Genomic DNA, 19,139 nt, shown 5'->3' with positions numbered 1-19,139 from the left:
AAAGCAAATTGATTTCGAATAAAAACTGGTTTGGGGGAAAATATACTGTACATATCCTATGAAACTGATTGCACTACTAAACGTCAGATTGTGATAGTTTTTATCTCATTGACTGATGTCATAAAGGCATTGACAGAGATCACTGCAATTGTTTGTATTCAGTATTAGAGAACGAAGCTGTAGCCCATATTTATCAGTTGCATTAAAGACTTAGTGAATGATTCTGACACACAGTTACTCACAATTCAACACGCTGACTTTAAATGTTCCTTATTTTGAAACTACTATGCATGAAACTTTACCTTGGCATTTCTGGACTCCAGAATGTAACTTTCATCTTGTTTTTATTGATAATTTATTGGATACAATTATTTTAAATCTTTGCAACAGCTGTAGCCCTTGGACTTCCTGTGTTATCTATAGTATACAAAGCACTATTCAAAGAAAATATGATTCAAAGCTGAATCGGTATTTGAATACAACTGGACCCTGGGCCTACATCTAGGTGTACAGCAAGAATTTTTGTCTCCTCTTTTAAATGCAATCTCTTACCTGCAGAACAACAGCACACCCTTTCATGTCCAGTGCACATTTTGAATATCTAGGCTGTGTGCTGGGCATTGACACTGCTAGCACTAGATTTGGATCACTCATCAAATGAAATGTCCTAAGAACAGAAAAATAACAGTGACACTATAATGTAAAAATGCAAATATTTTTATAGATTACCTAAATTCATTAGGCTTTCTCCTAAATTACTCTTACAGCTAGAGAACGTGAGTGATGCCACAGTAATGCACACTTTTATGAAGAAGCCTTGACAGAAGGATTATTAGCACATACCAAAATGCTGGCATAGCCCTTGGTGGGTTTGGTTCACAAGGATCTAGTTCATTTTGATTTTCAGATTTACCCCAAACCCTACATTCAAAGCACAGTTTGAGTAAACCAATTACAAACTTGGTGAGTTTCTCTCTTTCTTCACAAACTCTCTGGCGCTATCCCTTGCCTGACAGAACACCCTCTTCCTTCCTCCAACAGAATCTGCCTCACTCCTGCATTTTCGGAGAACCGCCCTTTCCTCCTCTCACCCTCAAAAAAAGGCTTCAGGACCAAAGACAGGAAGATATGTGCATGCATCTCTCCACCCTCCCTGAATACACGATGACTAGAGACACTTCTCCTTTGACCTGGTGACACGTCAATGGCATTTTACTCCCATCCTGACATCTTCAGTGGGCTCCCTACCCTCTCCTGAATGCTTAGGGGTTTCCCTGATAGCATGCAGTTCAGACTGAAATAGAGCCAACAAAGTATAGTAGCATCAACTGAACTAGGATTAAATGCTGTTCTCCACATTAACATGAGAAAAGCTTATCTAACGCAAACAAGTTCTTATAGTCTTAACTTTACAACCAGCTAATAGTACATAAATCACTGCCTACTCCAAGACACGAGAAAGCTCTGTATTCTTAATAGCATTCAGAGTCCTGCATTGCTATGTGAAGGGCAACTCTCCAGCCATACCCAATACCCCTTCCTAAAAACAACAGAACCTCCATGTGCAATGCTGCTAGTCCCTCAGATGCAAGACGAGCATGTCAGGCTGGCCACCCATCTGTTATGGATATAGAGGGGAAGAAGCTTGCCTTGCTAAAACCACAGAGACTCCAAATGGGACAGCAGGACAACTACCTGGCTCCTGGAGTTTTGGGAGTGGGGGCCTCCAAAGACAGGAGAAAGCGAGGTGAGAAGGAGAATAAAGAGCACTGGTTCTACTAGGAAGACACTTAAAAGTAAAGAGGGGGAGTCTGGTCCTGATGGTGGGAGAGTGATAATGTGGGACCAGAAGCTTTCTCTGGGTTCATACCAAAATAGGCATTCAGGCCAATTTCCCTTGGCTTTAGGATTTGATGCAAAACGGTTGCAAAAGCTGAGATATAATAGATTTTTGGGGATATCCACTAACCCTTTTAATACACAGACAAAATAGAAGGATTTTAAAGAACATAAGAATGGCCATACTGGGTCAGACCAAAGGTCCATCCAGCCCAGTATACTGTCTGCCAAGAGTGGCCAATGTCAGGTGCCCCAGAGGGAGTGAACTTAATAGGTAATGATCAAGTGATCTCTCTCCTGCCATCCATCTCCACCCTCTGACAGAGGCTAGGGACACCATTCCTTACCCATCCTGGCTAATAACCATGAATGGACTTAACCTCCATGAATTTATCTAGTTCTCTTTTAAACTCTGTTATAGTCCTAGCATTCACAACCTCCTCAGGCAAGGAGTTCCACAGGTTGACTGTGCGCTGTGTGAAGAAGAACTTCCTTTTATTTGTTTTAAATCTGCTCCCCATTAATTTCATTTGGTGGCCACTAGTTTTTATATTATGGGAACAAGTAAATAACTTTTCCTTATTCACTTTCCCCACACCACTCATGATTTTATATACCTCTATCAAATCTCCCCTAGTCTCCTCTTTTCCAAGCTGAAAAGTCCTAGCCTCTTTAATCTCTCCTCATATGGGACCCTTTCTAAACCCCTAATCATTTTAGTTGCCCTTCTCTAAACCTTTTCTAATGCCAGTATATATCTTTTTTGAGATGAGGAGACCACATCTGTATGCAGTATTCAAGATGTGTGCGTACCATGGTTTTATATAAGGGCAATAAGATATTCTCCGTCTTATTCTCTATCCCTTTTTTAATGATTCCTAACATCCTGTTTGCTTTTTTGACTGCTGCTGCACACTGTGTGGACATCTTGAATAGAGCGGGCTAAGATGGGGGGAGGGATAGCTCAGTGGTTTGAGCACTGGCCTACTAAACCCGGGTTGTGAGTTCAATCCTTGAGGGGGCCACTTAGGGATCTGGGGCAAAATCAGTATTGGTCCTGCTAGTGAAGGCAGGGGGCTGGACTTGATGACCCTTCAGGGTCCCTTCCAGTTCTAGGAGATAATAATATAATATGGAGATATACCTATTATCTTCAGAGAACTATCCATGATGACTCCAAGATCTCTCTCCTGATTAGTTGTAGCTAAATTAGCTCCCATTGTATAGTTGAGGTTATTTTTTCCAATGTGCATTACTTTACATTTATCCACATTAAATTTAGTTGCCATTTTGTTGCCCAATCACTTAGTTTTGTGAGATCTTTTTTAAGTTCTTCACAGTCTGCTTTGGTCTTAACTATCTTGAGCAGTTTAGTATCATCTGCAAACTTTGCCACCTCACTGTTTACTCCTTTCTCCAGATCATTTATGAATAAGTTGAATAGGATTGGTCCTAGGACTGACCCTGGGGAACACAACTAGTTACCCCTCTCCATTCTGAACATTTACCATTTATTCTTTCCCTTTGCTCCCTGTCTTTTAAACAGTTCTCAATCCATGAAAGGATCTTCCCTCTTATCCCATGAAAACTTAATTTACGTAAGAGCCTTTGGTGAGGGACCTTGTCAAAGGCTTTCTGGAAATCTAAATACACTATGTCCACTGGATCCCCCTTGTCCACATGTTTGTTGACCCCTTCAAAGAACTCTAATAGATTAGTAAGACATGATTTCCCTTTATAGAAATCATGTTGACTTTTGCCCAACAATTTATGTTCTTCTATGTGTCTGACAATTTTATTCTTTACTATTGTTTCAACTAATTTGCCCGGTACTGACATTAGACTTACCGGTCTGTAATTGCCAGGATCAATTCTAGAGCCCTTTTTAAATATTGGCGTTACATTAGCTATCTTCCAGTCATTGGGTACATAAGCTAATTTAAAGGACGGTTACAAACCATAGTTAATAGTTCCGCAATTTCACATTTGAGTTCTTTCAGAACTCTTGGGTGAATGCCATCTGGTCCCGGTGACTTGTTACTGTTAAGTTTATCAATTAATTCCAAAACCTCCTCTAATGACACTTCAAACTGTGACAATTCCTCAGATTTGTCACCTACAAAGGACGGCTCAGGTTTGGGAATCTCCCTAACATCCTCAGCTGTGAAGACTGAAGCAAAGAATTCATTTAGTTTCTCCACAATTACTTTATCATCTTTAAGTGCTCCTTTTTTATCTCGATCGTCCGGGACCCAACTGGTTGTTTAGCGGGCTTCCTGCTTCTGATGTACTTAAAAAACATTTTGTTATTACCTTTTGAGTTTTTGGCTAGCTGTTCTTCAAACTCCTATTTGGCTTTTCTTATTACATTTTTACACTTAATTTGGCAGTGTTTATGCTCCTTTCTATTTACCTCACTAAGATAAGAAGACAATTCTGTGTTCTTGGGATCCAAGCATAATCTGTTGTACTGTATGCTTTGTCCAATATGGAGCCTTGAATTAGGAGCTTAAAAGGGGATGGAGCAGATGGAGACAGACACTTTTCTCTCTATTCAAGACTGCTGCTTTTATTTTATACTGCTAGTGATGGAACAGTGCAGTTTTTCTCTCTTCACGAGCCCACAATTTGTTTAATGTATCCTTTGTCATTCTGCTGCAGTGGATTTCACTTCTCAGGGGAAAGAAGTGAAGAAGAAAAGATGAGTAGTGCACTGTACAGCAGTGTATAAAGCTAGTGGCATTTTAAGCATGCTCAGTATGTCATTGCATTCAAAGGCGAATGACATATGCGTGCTGAAGTTTTCCTTTTCTGTTTTTGAAGGACACAGTGCTTCTGGATTCCTCAAATTAGCACTGGTCTGGAGCTCTAGTAGCAGTGCAATACATTGCCTCCTAGAATCCATATTTTAATCCTTTTGACTTAGACTGAGTGGACTGTGGGGAAGAGAGCACTTCACACTGCTGTTCTCACTGTGGTTGAGTTAAGGAGCCCTCATGGGGGTGGTGAGGGTTTCCCTTGATTGGAGGGATTGTTGCTTTGATATAAGTCTTTTAAATCTATCTATCTTCAGCTTTCTACACTAGAGATTCATTTATGAGATTCTTTGCTGTAAATTAATGGTTAGTAAGACAAGAAAATGATCAAAAAAGAACTATTGAAACCCTATTAAAAATCCTAAACCTAATTCTTTCCCACCCAATACATTAAAAATAATTTCAATGACTAGATAACAGTCCGCAGAGCTGGAATTGTGTTTTAATGTATGATACAGAAAGCTTCCCTTTATAACATTTAGTCTCATAGATCAGCGAACATGCTTGTACCTGTCATGATCTCTCCATATCCAGCGCTGATTGGTATCATCAGGTTTCTTTTCCACCAAAACAACTTCAGTCCCAGCATGCAGATTAGCATCCTGTACCCCCAAAACAAGCCCTGGGAATGCACAGTTTATAATCTGTTTGTCTCTATACTCAAACTGCTGATGGTGAGCCTTCTGCAATTCTGCATTCAGCTTTGGTTGAGGTCTGAATAAACAAAATTGTATTTAGGGTTAGAAAAATGCCCTGTTAACTAACATCAGTTACACACAACACTTATGACAAGTAGATTTTGCAGAATCTTTGTTAACTTGTCTGACTGTGTTCTTAACTATAGAACAAATGACCAGGAGTACATCAAGGGACTGGGTGTGTGAGGGCAGGGAGAGGAACAGAGAGGATGGACAGAGGAAAAAGTAGAATGAGAGGGCAAACATAGGGAAAGCTATTTCCAAGACAAAAGTGAAAAGCATACTGGCACTCATTGCCATTAGTTCTACTATACTGGCTTTCTGAAAAAGCACAAAGAGGCAAACATCACCTTAATTTGGTTGTGTTTGCCTCTATCTGCTTCTGTAAAAACTGGAATAAATGTGCTATGGACAATAAGGGCTAATTTAAATGTAGTCCAGCATGCCTCTACATCCTTGACTTTTAAATAGTCATTCTAGTAAATCTAATTACATGCAGGTAACATGCAGATAAATAACACGCAATTCTGAACTTCATGAAAATAAATGAATACATCCTAAAGTTATGGTGGCAACAAATTCCAGAACAGTAGTGCTCGAGTGAGCTCAAGTGAATGATATCACTTAATCTCAGTGTATTTTTCTGAATGACATTTCGACTGCTTTTCATTTTAATGTAATTTAGGGATTTCCTTTCCTACCCATATTTTCATTTCTTCAGTTTTCCCTTTCTATTATCTATCCCTGTCCATATTCCATTCTCCTTACATTTTTTTCCTCTTATTTCTTGTCTGTGGTGTGCTACCTCTCCTTTGGCTGGGAGATACTTCCAAATGGCTGTTAAATGCCCTGAATATCAAAGGTCTGACTTTTAAAACCCTGTCGTGTACCTGCAATTTGGTGTGGCATATAACTTTGGGCACAATTCACTGGGGAAACAAATAAAAACATATAGACTGCACTTGTCAACTAGGGACCTGATATAATGCCCACTGAAGTCAATGTAAAGATTCACAATTAGACCACTGGACATTGGATGAGGTCCTCTGTGTCTACATATCTTCATTTGTGCCCCCAAATAGCTGTTCACAAAACTAAAAGAAGACCAGGTTGAGGCACCTTTAAAAATTAGGTGGAAAGGATTATTTTTCAGTTAATGTCATAGGAAATTAGATATTAATGGGAGATTTGGATCTAACTGCTTATATATCATTCTAAAAGTTTCTTCATAGAGGACTAAATTCTCTTATAGTGGTAAAGTCCTATTACTATTAAAAGGAGTTCTTCCTGAGTAAGGAAATCAGGATATGGGTGAATAAATACAAGGAAGCAGAGCTTGGTATGGTGTGTGGGTCTCTGACTTTTTTTGTCAGGTTCAGTATTACATTGTCGAAATGTGTATCAATTATATTGTAAAAGTATAATTATTTCTGACCTGTACTTCTGAAATAACTCTGCATTTTCACAGAATTCTTTATCCTCATCCTTCAGAAAACTGTCATCATCATGAAAATCACAGAAACTTTCCTGCCAGGAATATTTGGATTTCATATGCCAAGCATCTGTTTTAAGATGTGATTTTGCATGTGAATTACTGAAAAACATAAACCACAAAATGGGAATTTCAAAAACTAACAGAGATTGGAGTTTTGCATTAAAAAAACAAGTGTTTTTCTTTAAAAACATTACTTTGTTTTGAGGAGATACTTTACAAGGTAACTAGAAGTAAAACAATTAGATCTTGCATTCTTGCATCAATGAGAGTTTTTTTCTGAGTAAAAATTGAAGGATTTGGACCATAATTTGTATAATAAGGTCCACAGGTATGGAAAATCTATTATGAACATACAGGGTGAAATCCTAGATCCCCTGAATCTATGGTAAAACTTCCATTGACTTCCCTAGACCTTACCTAGGGACTTTCCATAAAGTAACCAAGATTTTTGTTCTCATCACATAAGAAATTTCTTAATCACACAGAGCGTTATGTGTATTGCTGACACTAAAATGAACAGAAAGTCATGCTTTTGTACAGACTTGTATGAACTTCTCCTAGACTGATGGACTACTCCAGCTCCCACTGAAGTTAAGAGAAAGAATCCCATTGACTTCACTGAGAGCTGGCTCAGGTTCTAGCAGAGTGGCCCCTTCAGGTATTCTTTCACATTTACTTTGAGCAGTGTTGTTTCACAAATTTGTACAATACTATTATCCTATGAGACAGCAATACTTGCCAGTGTCTGATTTATAATTTTATATTATACACATTTATAATTGATTCTTTGCTGACATGTAGCATTTGAAGCCTCTTCGCCAACCTTTAACAAAACAGTGCCATCTATCGCCATAATTAGTAAATGCAACCTCTTTCTAGAGTGTCACTATTAACTGCATACACTTCAAGCTTTTCACATACCTTCGCTGTTTTAACAACTCATTTCTTACACTGTCTGAAAAAGAAACAGTTTTTCTGGTTTTTGCTAATGTAACTACATTAATTTCAGTGGAATTTCACCAGTTTAAACTGGAATACTGGAATGTTGAATCAGACCCGATGTTTTTACTTTGAAATAATTTTGTTAAGGATCTAGTGGGATTATGCATCAGAATAAGAGCTTTTTAAAATTTGTTTCAGAGATTAAGATGGACTCTGTGTCTACCTGAGCACTGGGTAACGTAAATACAGACAATACAATGAAGCAGAAAGCACCTAATGGAACAGTAAATTAACTTTTTTAAAATTCACAAATTTGGAGAAATTTTGGAGAGGTGAGCGTGCTGTATTACTGGGGGCTTGGTTTTTACCTGCATTTCTACAGCTCGGAACATTGTTAGAGTTTTATCTTACACCTTTATATAACATACTTTTTCCTTTACTCAACATTCATTGGGAGATCTTATTTGCGATAGTTGTGGAAGAACCCAAGATCCTATTCCTTAATTAATATTTTTTTCAAATTCATTTGGATACTTTGAATTACTCAGACTAAGCTCACTTGACCTCCCTCCTTCTTCAAATAAGCTGCACAAAGTATAGGAGGTTTAATGTGTGGACTTTCTTAAATGATATAAATATCAATAATATTAAAATCAAAATTGCTGTGGAAATCATTTTGTTTTAGTCTAACATTAGCTTTCCCAGCTTCCTCTTCTCTTACTATAGCTAACCTCATCAGTTTTATGAGCCACAGATCTCAGAAACTGATCCAGTGATTATTAAAGTCAATAGAAAGGCTCCCATTGACTTCACTGAATGTGGGATCCAGCCAATAGGCTTGATCTTGCAAGGTGCTGACTGCCCTTGTATACTGAAGGTTTATTTTTTGCCAATTAAAATTATTCCTGTTTTTGTTAAATTTTTATACTTAAAAATTGATTATTTTTAATTTTGACAGAAAATATGCAACATTCCAAAGCTTCACAGCCACACTATTGGATCTGCAAAATGTCATGAAAACAAGAAGTTTGGGCAAAAAGCATTTGTGAAAAATGCGACAAAAAGTCTTCAGTTTCACACTCCCCTAATTATTGCTACTGTAAATGCCTTTGAATCTTACACTGTAAAAGGATTAGACAAAATAGATGTAATGAAGTGGAGATTTTGCGAAATCTTTGTACAGTAGGCAGCGACATTCATCTCAAAGGGAGTAACATTAATTATGCTGGGAAAGGTACACGTTACAAAGATTTGAGTGAACTGCAGAATGAGAGCACGTTATTTTTTAAAATGCACTTTAAATGGACATCTGAATTATAGGCAATCTTTGCACTACTGTATGCTTTACTTTCTTGTAATTCTATGTAGAAGCCAGATTAAGAAAATCTCTAAACTGGCTTGTACAAACCCAATTTTTAAAGGCTGTGGAGTATAACAGTTTTACTACTAAAATACAATGCATGAAAATCTACTCTTTTTATCTTAAGGAACAACCAAAAGGACCAAACCCTTCTCTCCCATCTATATTCTGCTCTGAGTATTAAAACACATCTACAAATCCAACTTGTGTTACCTTTTAATAATCCTGTAGTAATAATAATAAACCATGCTTTCTGAAATTATGAACCACATAATTTTTAGTTTTGCAATATCACATGTATATCTGAGTTGAAACCCAGATGTATAATTCAAATTTGTAAAGTTAATAGGTTATAGGTGGAATGTTTTCACTTAAATCTCTTTAATATATTGAAATAAAGAGCATCATAGCTTTTTACTTATAGCCATCAAATAAGCATTGCATTATAAATACTCATCAGTAAACTCATTCCCTCTCTAACAACTAATCCAATAAATTAATTCTTATTTCTTACTAGGCTTTGCCAAATAAGTTTGAAAAAAAACCCAAACTGTTTGGAAACTCAACCCAAACCCAACCTAATCTTTTTGAAGGTTCAGAAAATTGTGCTAATATTTTTCAGTGTTCATGTTTGTTTGTGCACTTCTGCATTGCTTGATTTTGGCCAAAACAGGAAGCAAGAACAGCAAAATAGTATGCAAAAGGACATCCTAGCAGTATTATGCCCATCAACAGCTAAGAAATCCCTTAAAATCTTGCAAGAACTTGTTCTGATGAGACTTTAAAACTGAATTCCAGACCAAAATGGTTTAGATACATTCTATCAACTATGCAAACAACTAAGACCTTAAATTTTTTTTATGTTCATACATCATACAATGTGTTCGTTAAACTGGGGGGGGGACAATTTTTCAAACTTGTGTGCCAAAAGTTAGGTATCTAAATCAATATTTAGGTACCCAAACAACTGGTCTGCTATTCAAAGTGCTCATGCACTTAATTCCCATTGAAGCCAATATTCAACACCTCTGAAAATTAGGCCACTTATCTGAGCGCCTAAACATGGATTTTAGGGCCCAGCTTTCAGCTCAGATGTGGTCCAGCACAAAGAGGACGTAATGCTGCCCTGAAGGGACAGTTTGGGGTTCTTCTTCTATCAGAGAAATTCCCAGTGGTGCGAAACCAGGCCTTAGGATGCCCAAACTTGTACTAGGAGCTGGTTGGAGCAGATACAACTTTGCCTTACTCCACTCAGCTGCCCCAAGTGTGAGCTCAGTGCAGTTGAGGATGGAGTCCCTAGAACATGAAGTCAGGCACCCATGTTTGAAATACTGCCTTTGAATCCATACATATGGACACCTCACTGGACAGTATATTGTCCAAATTAAATAGATTTCAGCATTTCTGAAGCTAAAATCTGGGCTACATTGCAAATTTTCTTCCATCCTCTCATCAGCACTGTTCAGTGTATTTATCCTTCTATGTTCCTGTTATTTATCTTCCATTGCACATCTTAGCATATATAGTTACCACCACATTATTTTGTTCTTTATCTTGCTCTCCTGCTGCCCTCCCCACTCCTGGCATCAACTCATAGCTTATTTCATTCTTCCCAATTTCTGTCTGTAGCTTCTAGTATATCTGTCTAACAAAGGCACTAGCAATTTCACATGCTGAGAAGGCACACAACAGATACAAACAATGCCAATATTGTTGCCAGTTTGCACCTGTTCAGTATTTTTTTTTTTTGATCAGCAAGTAATTTGAAAATATGTAAACTGCTGCAACCTCGATGTTCAACTAAAGTTCTTTCTTCTAGTATGTCCATCACTTACAAATATGAATAACACACATTCATTATAATGGTAGTGATTTTATAAGCACTTGCAATGGTATATTTTATGTATCTATTTCTGCTTATACCTATGTTTATGTAACACAGCTGTTATGAAGATATTTTGGATTACTTACAGATCTGAATCATCTTTTATATTCAGAAACATTTCTTCTGTTTGATTTTCCTGCAGCTCCTCAGTTAGTTTGTCTTCTTCAAATGCCACAAGACATCTATCCACAAAAAGTTTGGCTCCAGCAGCAATATTGCTCCTTACTCCTAAAACTAGAACTAAATGCAAGTTTACATAATATTTGCTGCTAAATATTGTATATTTACACCATTATAATCAGCAGTGCAAGTAGGGCGGTCTGGTCCGGTATGCTGTACCAGCAAGATATTTATAGCTGGTACGGCGTACCGGAAAGACACAGGAGGAGCAGAACGTGCCTGGAGCTCCTCTGGCACAGCTGTACTGCCCTGTCCTCCAGCGGGCCTGCTGTACAGATGGAGGAGACCCTGCATGGAAGGGTGGGGGCGGTAGAGCCGCGCAGGGAGAGCTGCGGGCATGGGGCTGCCCAGTAGCCCCATGTTCTGCTCCTTTCGCCGCTGCAATTCCAAAGTCTCTGGCGCAGCGGGAGGAGGACAGAGCCCCCCCCATCCCAGATAAGGGGGTGGATCATGGGGAGGGAACAGGGAGAGTGTGGGGGCCCCAGGCTGGGGGCAGGGCAGGGAGGATTCACATGGAGGGTCAAGTGAGAAGGTCATGTGCCTCCTGTTAGCTGCTGTCCCGTCCTCCCCCCATGTACCAGGAAGAAATGGATTCCACTTGCACCACTAATTATAATATAAGTCTAATCACAAAAAGTAGCCAGCATGTTAGCATAACTGAAAGGAATGGAGATTATGTTGTGTAGGGTTTTTTGTTTCGTTTGTATTAACACTTGAGGAAAAATACTTAAATGCTCATGAAATTCAACCATGGTTTAAGAATGCTGATCTCTCTCACCAGTTTGACATACATTTCCTCTAACATTTTCTTTTTCATATCTTTTGGCCAAATTCTGAAGCCCAGATTCTGATCCTACACTAGCATCAATCACTGATATCAATGCAATACTCCCAATTTACACCAGTATAAATGAACCCTGAATCTGGCTGTGAATGGTGATGGGCACCACCTTGTGCAAAGTCCCAGTTTGAGTTGCCTAGGTCTGTCATAGGCCCAAGTAGCAGTGGGTTAAATCAAATCAACAAAAAAAGGCAAAAGAACATAAACATAACATAAACAAGTTAAAAAACCCCTTAGTTCTCAGGGATTTCATCTCCACCTATTCTTCTGGGGTCTCCAAGGATTTACAGTAACTCCTCACTTAAAGTCGTCCCGGTTAATGTTGTTTCATTGTTACCTTGCTGATCAATTAAGGAACATGCTCATTTAAAGTTGTGCAATGCTCCCTTCTAAGGTCATTTGGCAGCCATCTGCTTTGTCAACTGCTTGCAGGAAGAACAGCCCGTTGCAGCTAGCTGGTGGGGGCTTGGAACCAGGGTGGACCAGCAGCCCCCCTATCAGCTCCCCGCTCCCCTAAGTTCCTTGTGCAGCAGCTGCCTGCAGTTCAGCTGTCCCTCCCTCCACTGCCATGTGCTGCTCCTGCCCTCTTCCTTGGAGCTGCTCCCCGAGACTCCTGCTTGCTGTGCAGGGGGGAGGGAAGGAAGAGGGGGGCTAATGTCAGGGTGTCCCCCTCCACCCTGCTCCTGCACCCCGCTTACCCCATCTTCCATAGAGCAGGGGACACACCAGGGCTCAGGACGGAGGGAGCTTGCAGCAGCTGCGGTCTCAGGAAGCTGATCTAATTAACAAGGCAATGTACTTAAAAGGGAAATGCGTATCTCTCTCTCTCACACATACCCTGTGTGTCTCTGTCTGCGATGTCTCCTCTCCCTCTATTCCTGCTACCTCATAGAGTGAGAGAGTTAACCCTTGAGGGCTCAGCCAATTGCTAGTTCATCATTTAGCAGTAAGGGAAATATCCCACCTTCTGACTCCTCCACCTCAACCAAGCTTCACAATCATCAACACTGTGTACCAGTATTAAATTGTTTGTTTAAAACTTATACTCTGTGTGTGTGTGTGTGTATATATATATATATATACACACCCATTTACATTAATTCTTATGGGGAAACTGGATTTGCTTAACATCGTTTCGCTTAAAGTCACATTTTTCAGGAACATAACTACAACATTAAGTGAGGAGTTACTGTATAAGTCTCACAGAGGCAGCCTGATGTGAGCTCCTCTGGCAGATTTTTATTGTTCCCTTAAACCTCTTCTACCCCTTGCTTCTGCTTCTTCCCTTTTTATACTTGGGCTTGCCCTCATTAGCTACAGCAGCTGGGGGTGTCTCTTTCCATTTCTCACAGTTGAGCCAGAGTGTGGCTAGTTTTGGTGTGGGCAGACTGGGAGGATTCTTAACCCCTTCCTGCCTGTATTTTGTGTGCAGATTTGTAGACCCCATCCCATTGTCTCTTAATTTGTCTCTCTCTGCTATACTTTTTCATTATAACTTTGTAACTGCATCCTTAACTCTGTAAAGCATTGTCTATCTATTGGTTTCTTTACTGATAATGAGAGTTCCACATGCATCAAGGGCGTAGCACTTCTGTAGCACCTTCCACCCAAGGATCTCAAATAATTTAGAAACATTAATCAGTTAAGTCTCACACTATACCTGTGAGGGAAATAAGTATTTATTTCACAGATAGGGAACCAAGCCACAGGCAGATTAAGTGACTTGTCCAAATTCACACTGCAAGACAGTGGCACAACTGAGAGTAGAATTCTGATCTTTTAGCTTTCAGTTCTTTTGCTTTAAGCACTCAATACACCACTCTGTTTACTACTTCAATGGTTCATAGGTATTAAGATTACTTTTTAGTAACTATTTCTCCTCTATATTGTAAAACAGAGACTTACCCTCATTCATACACTGAAACATTTTTTCCCACAGATGAGAGTTATTTTTATAAAAGGAAAAAAGGCATATTCATTATGGCAGAGTACAAGGATCCTCATTTTCCTGCAGTCCCATGGTAGCAATATAACTATGCCACATAGAACATCTATACATCATACATATTGCACGAGTTATTAGTTCCCCATTCAGCCTAACAACTTATTTTTATCAATATTTAAAAATAAATAAAGATTTGGAACATACTATGTATTTGCTTAATGTCTAAACATTTTTGGCTCTGAAATGTCAGCATCCTGACTTGGGCAGCTGGGACTGGGTCAGAGGAGGATCAAACCTGAGGCTAACAGTAGAAGAGGAATCTGTAGTCAAGTTCCAGGCAGGGGTATATACCAAGGATCAGAGTTCAAGTCACATTTCAGGGTCTGGTTAGGAGGCAAGGTCAAAGCCAGGCATTCAAGAACAGGGACCAGGACCAGTCATGGCAGCTATAGGAAATACACACTGTTGCCTGGACACTGCCTGAATGCCCCTTAGGTTTATATAGGGCAGGGAGTCTACCAGGAGCCATGAGGCTGCTGCCTGTTTGACCTCTTGAAGTGGGACTTCCCATGGTCTGTGTCCTCAGATGGTCATGAGTAGTGGAGCACAAACTACTTACAGTTGCTGCTGGGTGGTAGTATGGTGTGGTCTACTGCCTACCAGCTCTGTAGGTTTGAGACCCTGTTGGCCTTATGTAAACATAATAGCAAACTACTAAAGTGGATATTGCTCTTTATTTAACATAGGGCTCTGTGTTTCAGAGCCGATGCAGGGGTTGATCTTGAGAAATGGGTAATATTTTTATCTGAAAAAATGAACTAAATCTTTAAAAGTCAGAACTTTGGGCTGGTTTATGAATTAGCAGAGAAGGATCAGTCACCTCTGCAGTATGGTGGATCTATGTTTGGGGAAGAGGTTGGTCAGAGTCAGGGGGACATGCATCAGTTCCACACCACCCTGAAAGGGAATACTTGAGAAAGTTAATACACACAGAAGGCTTAACTTATAGACTGGTGTTTTAGATATATGTTAAAATTACTTTTTTCAAAGACATGTTATTTGCTAATAACTTCTGTACACTTTTTGCTAAGATGTTATTACACTGTATGTAAAGTATGCTTAGCTTTCTGTTTAATAAGGTATGACAATTCTTGATTATTAATTAGATACCAGTTGGTTCCTGATCTATAGTTATTAACTATAACTATAGTTATTGTTTAGATAGAACCTATTCCTGCAAACTCTTAATCACATGAGGCATCATTGGTACTGCTCATACTGTTTGCATGGGTAAGGCTTTGGAGAATATGACCTTTATGCACTATGTAGTACATATATTTCTATTACGTGATGTTAATCCTATATGGATGTCTTATTATAATAATTAATAATTATTTTTTTATTTATTAATTCATATTTGGCTTTCTTTACATTAATATTAAATATTTATTGCCAAGAGCAGACACCAATGAAGATGGTTTCCCTTTAGTGTTTAAAGTGGCCAAGGATGCTGTAGTTTTATCATTGAACTTAAAGACCCTGTCACGAACAGGGCAACCAGTCCTGGTCTGAACACGCCTGTAATCCTATGTATGGTACTCCAGGGGATACCTCCAAATTTTGTGCAGATATTGGATTTCCTTTGGATCCAACCCCTAGTGGCATGGCATGGTGAGTATATTGTCTAAACTCCCCAAATCCCTCCTGTAATTTAACCCCACCAAAGCTGATCTAATTCCTGCAGCAATACACAACTTCCAAAGCTTTGCTAGTATCCAAATTCGGAAACAAGTACACATTTCAGACAATCACAACTATGCAAGCAGATCATGCCTACAGGGGAAGTTAATAGCCACACAAACTGGATATCCTACATAAACACTGGCAATCAAATGAGACGGAAAGTACAAATACATGTGCCACGTATGGAGACTACTGCAGAAAACACTGGTTTACATGACTAGGTACTTAGAAAAGAAAGATTAAACCTCTGATGGGCAAGTGGGTGGGAGAACCTCAATATTTTCAAGTGGAGTGGGAGAAAGGCTACTTCTATTGGTAGTGAGCCAATCAATAGTTCCAGTATTGGAGAGGGCAGAAAGGATTAGCCAATATGCAAAATTGTAGGGTGGCTTTCTTACACTAATTTTCGATGGGCTTGTGAATTACTTTGATTTTTCTTTCATGATGGACTTTATTGTCCATAAACTCCTATGAATAAAAGTAAAATTATCTGTATCTTTCTCTATAGATGGTTATTCTGAGCATATACCTCAGTATATAGAATTGAGGACTGGGAATACAGGACTACTGGGTTCTAATCTCGGCTGTGCCACTGACTTGCTGTGTGACCTTACACAAACCATATAACCTCATTCTACCTCAATTTACACATTTCTAAAATGGGCATACTACTACTCTCTTATTTAATGTTTGTTGATTGCTCTGAGATCCTTATATATACAAGTGCAAATTATTTCTCTCATCTACACCTGCAATACTGATTTTAACACTCAGACATTTTTACACAAAAGCAGCTATTTCCCCCAAAATATTATGAGGACACATTGAGACAATAATTCCCAAGTGCAGTAATGAGCTAAAATAACAAAATGCTTACTTTCAGGGTTACGCATGATACAGTAGGCATGAATTGCAGATATATCTGACGCTAAATTATTGAGTAGGAGACGTTTTTTGTGCTGAGCCATAGTCAAGTGTGGATCAATCCACGGTTCTCCACATGACACATAGACCTGTAACAAAGACAACTTATTTATTAGCTTCACATTCACATGAGGCGATATCAAATACTATGTTCAATACATAATATAATTATGACTGTGAAAACATACTAATAATAGCTCACTTATCACCTGGTTCCCATAGTAAAAATGAAATAATATTAATAATACATATATTTTTAAAATATCAGTGAAATTTAACAATCAAGGTAATTGAAAAGTAGTTCTTTTACATTAAATGTTGAATTAAAAAGGAGAGGACAATTTGTCTTAAAAACAAGATGTCAAAAATTATGCTTTCAAGTTTAAAAGACATTTTAAATTTGTCAGTACATCTGAATTTATAGAGTATATTCAAGTCAAGGACATATGGCACTGTGGACATACAAGAAACTACTAGTGCTTAGTTATTCTACCTTAGACACCTAATTGACTCTCTCTCTCTCTCTCTCTCTCACACACACACACACACCCACACCAAGAAAACACAATTTCAAAGCAGTTTTCAGAAATCCCTGGCACTATTTCAGAATCTCCATTCATTGCTTAGGTCTGTTAGGTGTTTTAAAGGAAACTGCCATTTTCATGGTACTTCATTGACTGGGGCTGCATTTTATTAAGCAAACTAAGGTCCCAATTTTTCATCAGGATCTGTTAATATTGACCTTGCAGCTACAGGAGTCTGCACTGGTGCAGGGGTTCAGATCCCCTTGCAGGTTTAACATCTACAATGAAATTCTGGCCCTACTGAAGTCAAAGGGAGTTATACCTAGGATTTCCCTAGTCTAGAAATACTTTAAAACATAGTCTAAAATATGGAGGAGATTCTGATAATTACATCCAATGAAGTTATCAGAATTATATAATGAAAAATCAGTAACATTATTTTAAACACAATTAAAAAAAAACATGAATTCAATAGGAAGCCAGCATCAAATAGTCAAATAGGGTAGAAAGCTACCATCTTGACAATGTAACAATGCATCTAAAGATGCCATCCTTCAAGGTGCTGTTCTACTTTGGTTTTCCCATTAGAAAGTGCTTAGACAATGGAAACACTCCAAGGTAAAAGCCAGGTAACAAAACCCTCAGTCCTCAGGTAAAAGCCCGGTAACACTCTTAAGTAAAAGCCAGTTCTTTTGGCTTGCAGGTCCAGAGACAATATGAACAGACATTGGTCATAATGGCAATTATCTCATACGGTATGAGATAAAGGTATGTTTTTGGGAAATGGGGTTTCTGTAGTTTCTGTATTTTTGACTGCATGGATTACTTTAATTTGTTTAGAAACTGAGATCATTGTGTAATTGTTGTTTATTAATCCACAAGCGGTGATGATGCCTTAATGAGTGGGGAAGGGGAGAAAGAAGTGAGTAGAGTCAGCCACTGAATCAAATGCTGCTACACTGGGCCCACTGTATGCCATAGCACACACAAACAAAGAGTTAATGTAAGCTAGTGTCCCCACTGTACAGGAACACAGCATTCTGAATTAATATTATTACTTGAGTTGCCATCTTATAAAATCTTTCTTACCAGCTGATCTCTCTCAAGGTCTTTCAAAAGAAAGAGTTCCACGCCTTTTTCAGTGAATAATCTTCGAGCAGCAGTAGGTAAATTCAACATTGTAGTACATCTTTAATAATGGAAAACAGACATACCCTTTTACATATGCTGGATATGGGGACATTATAGTACAGATACTGTAATCATTCAAGTTCTGTATACATCCTTTTAAATTTTTTCAATTATAAAGAATATTTGCAAATGTAAAAACATGTTATAAGCATATTGTTAAGCACTGACAATAAACTTAGCACTTTTAGAACGTAGGTACTTTTAGCTGACTTAGCCATAGGATAATGAGGGAAGTACTCAACCTGATGACACTTGCTACCAAATTCCTGCTAATTTTAATAGGTGTATCATATTAAATCATTGAACTATGAGATAAGAATATACTCCAATGAGTCTTGCTTTAATTTTTCCCATTAAAATCGCAACATAAAATGTATTTTCTATGTTTTCAACTAACATCTCTCCTTTATACTGGTATGATTCAAAATCCATTCAAGTCAATGGGAATACTACTGTTGGCTTGAATGGCCTTTGGATCTTGTCCTCTGGCCCTGATTTAGGACAGCACTTAAGCACATACTGAAATGCAGTCCTGAACAGGGATGGACTTAAGCGCTTTCCTAAACTGGGGCTTATGTGCTTACTACTAATGTTTTTTAAAATGACATGTTGTCACCTGTAATGAAAACCACTGTATCCATTACCTTTTATAGGGTTATTTAGAAATAAAAGTATATGAATGAAAACACATAAAGCAATTGTATTAGATGATTTTAAAGTGAACTACAATAGTGACACTACTCTTTTCCTGAGTAG

At 38.4% G+C, this 19,139-nt stretch overlaps 1 protein-coding gene across 1 annotated transcript in view; it reads right to left on the bottom strand.

Annotated features, from left to right (window-relative positions):
- Nucleotides 1-19,139, bottom strand: part of DCDC1 (doublecortin domain containing 1) — a 392,627-nt gene that overhangs the window by 31,965 nt on the left and 341,523 nt on the right. The window contains exons 21-26 of the mRNA XM_029911543.1: nt 18,282-18,381; nt 16,622-16,757; nt 11,122-11,275; nt 6,789-6,947; nt 5,166-5,369; nt 553-667 (exon numbers count right to left, since the gene is read on the bottom strand). Coding sequence (XP_029767403.1) covers nt 553-667; nt 5,166-5,369; nt 6,789-6,947; nt 11,122-11,275; nt 16,622-16,757; nt 18,282-18,381 — 868 coding nt within the window. The remainder of the gene's footprint in view (nt 1-552; nt 668-5,165; nt 5,370-6,788; nt 6,948-11,121; nt 11,276-16,621; nt 16,758-18,281; nt 18,382-19,139) is intronic.

Source organism: Terrapene carolina, unplaced genomic scaffold (genome assembly GCF_002925995.2).
Source record: "Terrapene carolina triunguis isolate 2854851 unplaced genomic scaffold, T_m_triunguis-2.0 Scaffold96, whole genome shotgun sequence".
Lineage (NCBI taxonomy): Eukaryota > Metazoa > Chordata > Testudines > Emydidae > Terrapene > Terrapene triunguis.
The sequence above is the reverse complement of the archived record's forward strand: the minus strand, read 5'-3'. Positions and strand labels throughout refer to the sequence as shown.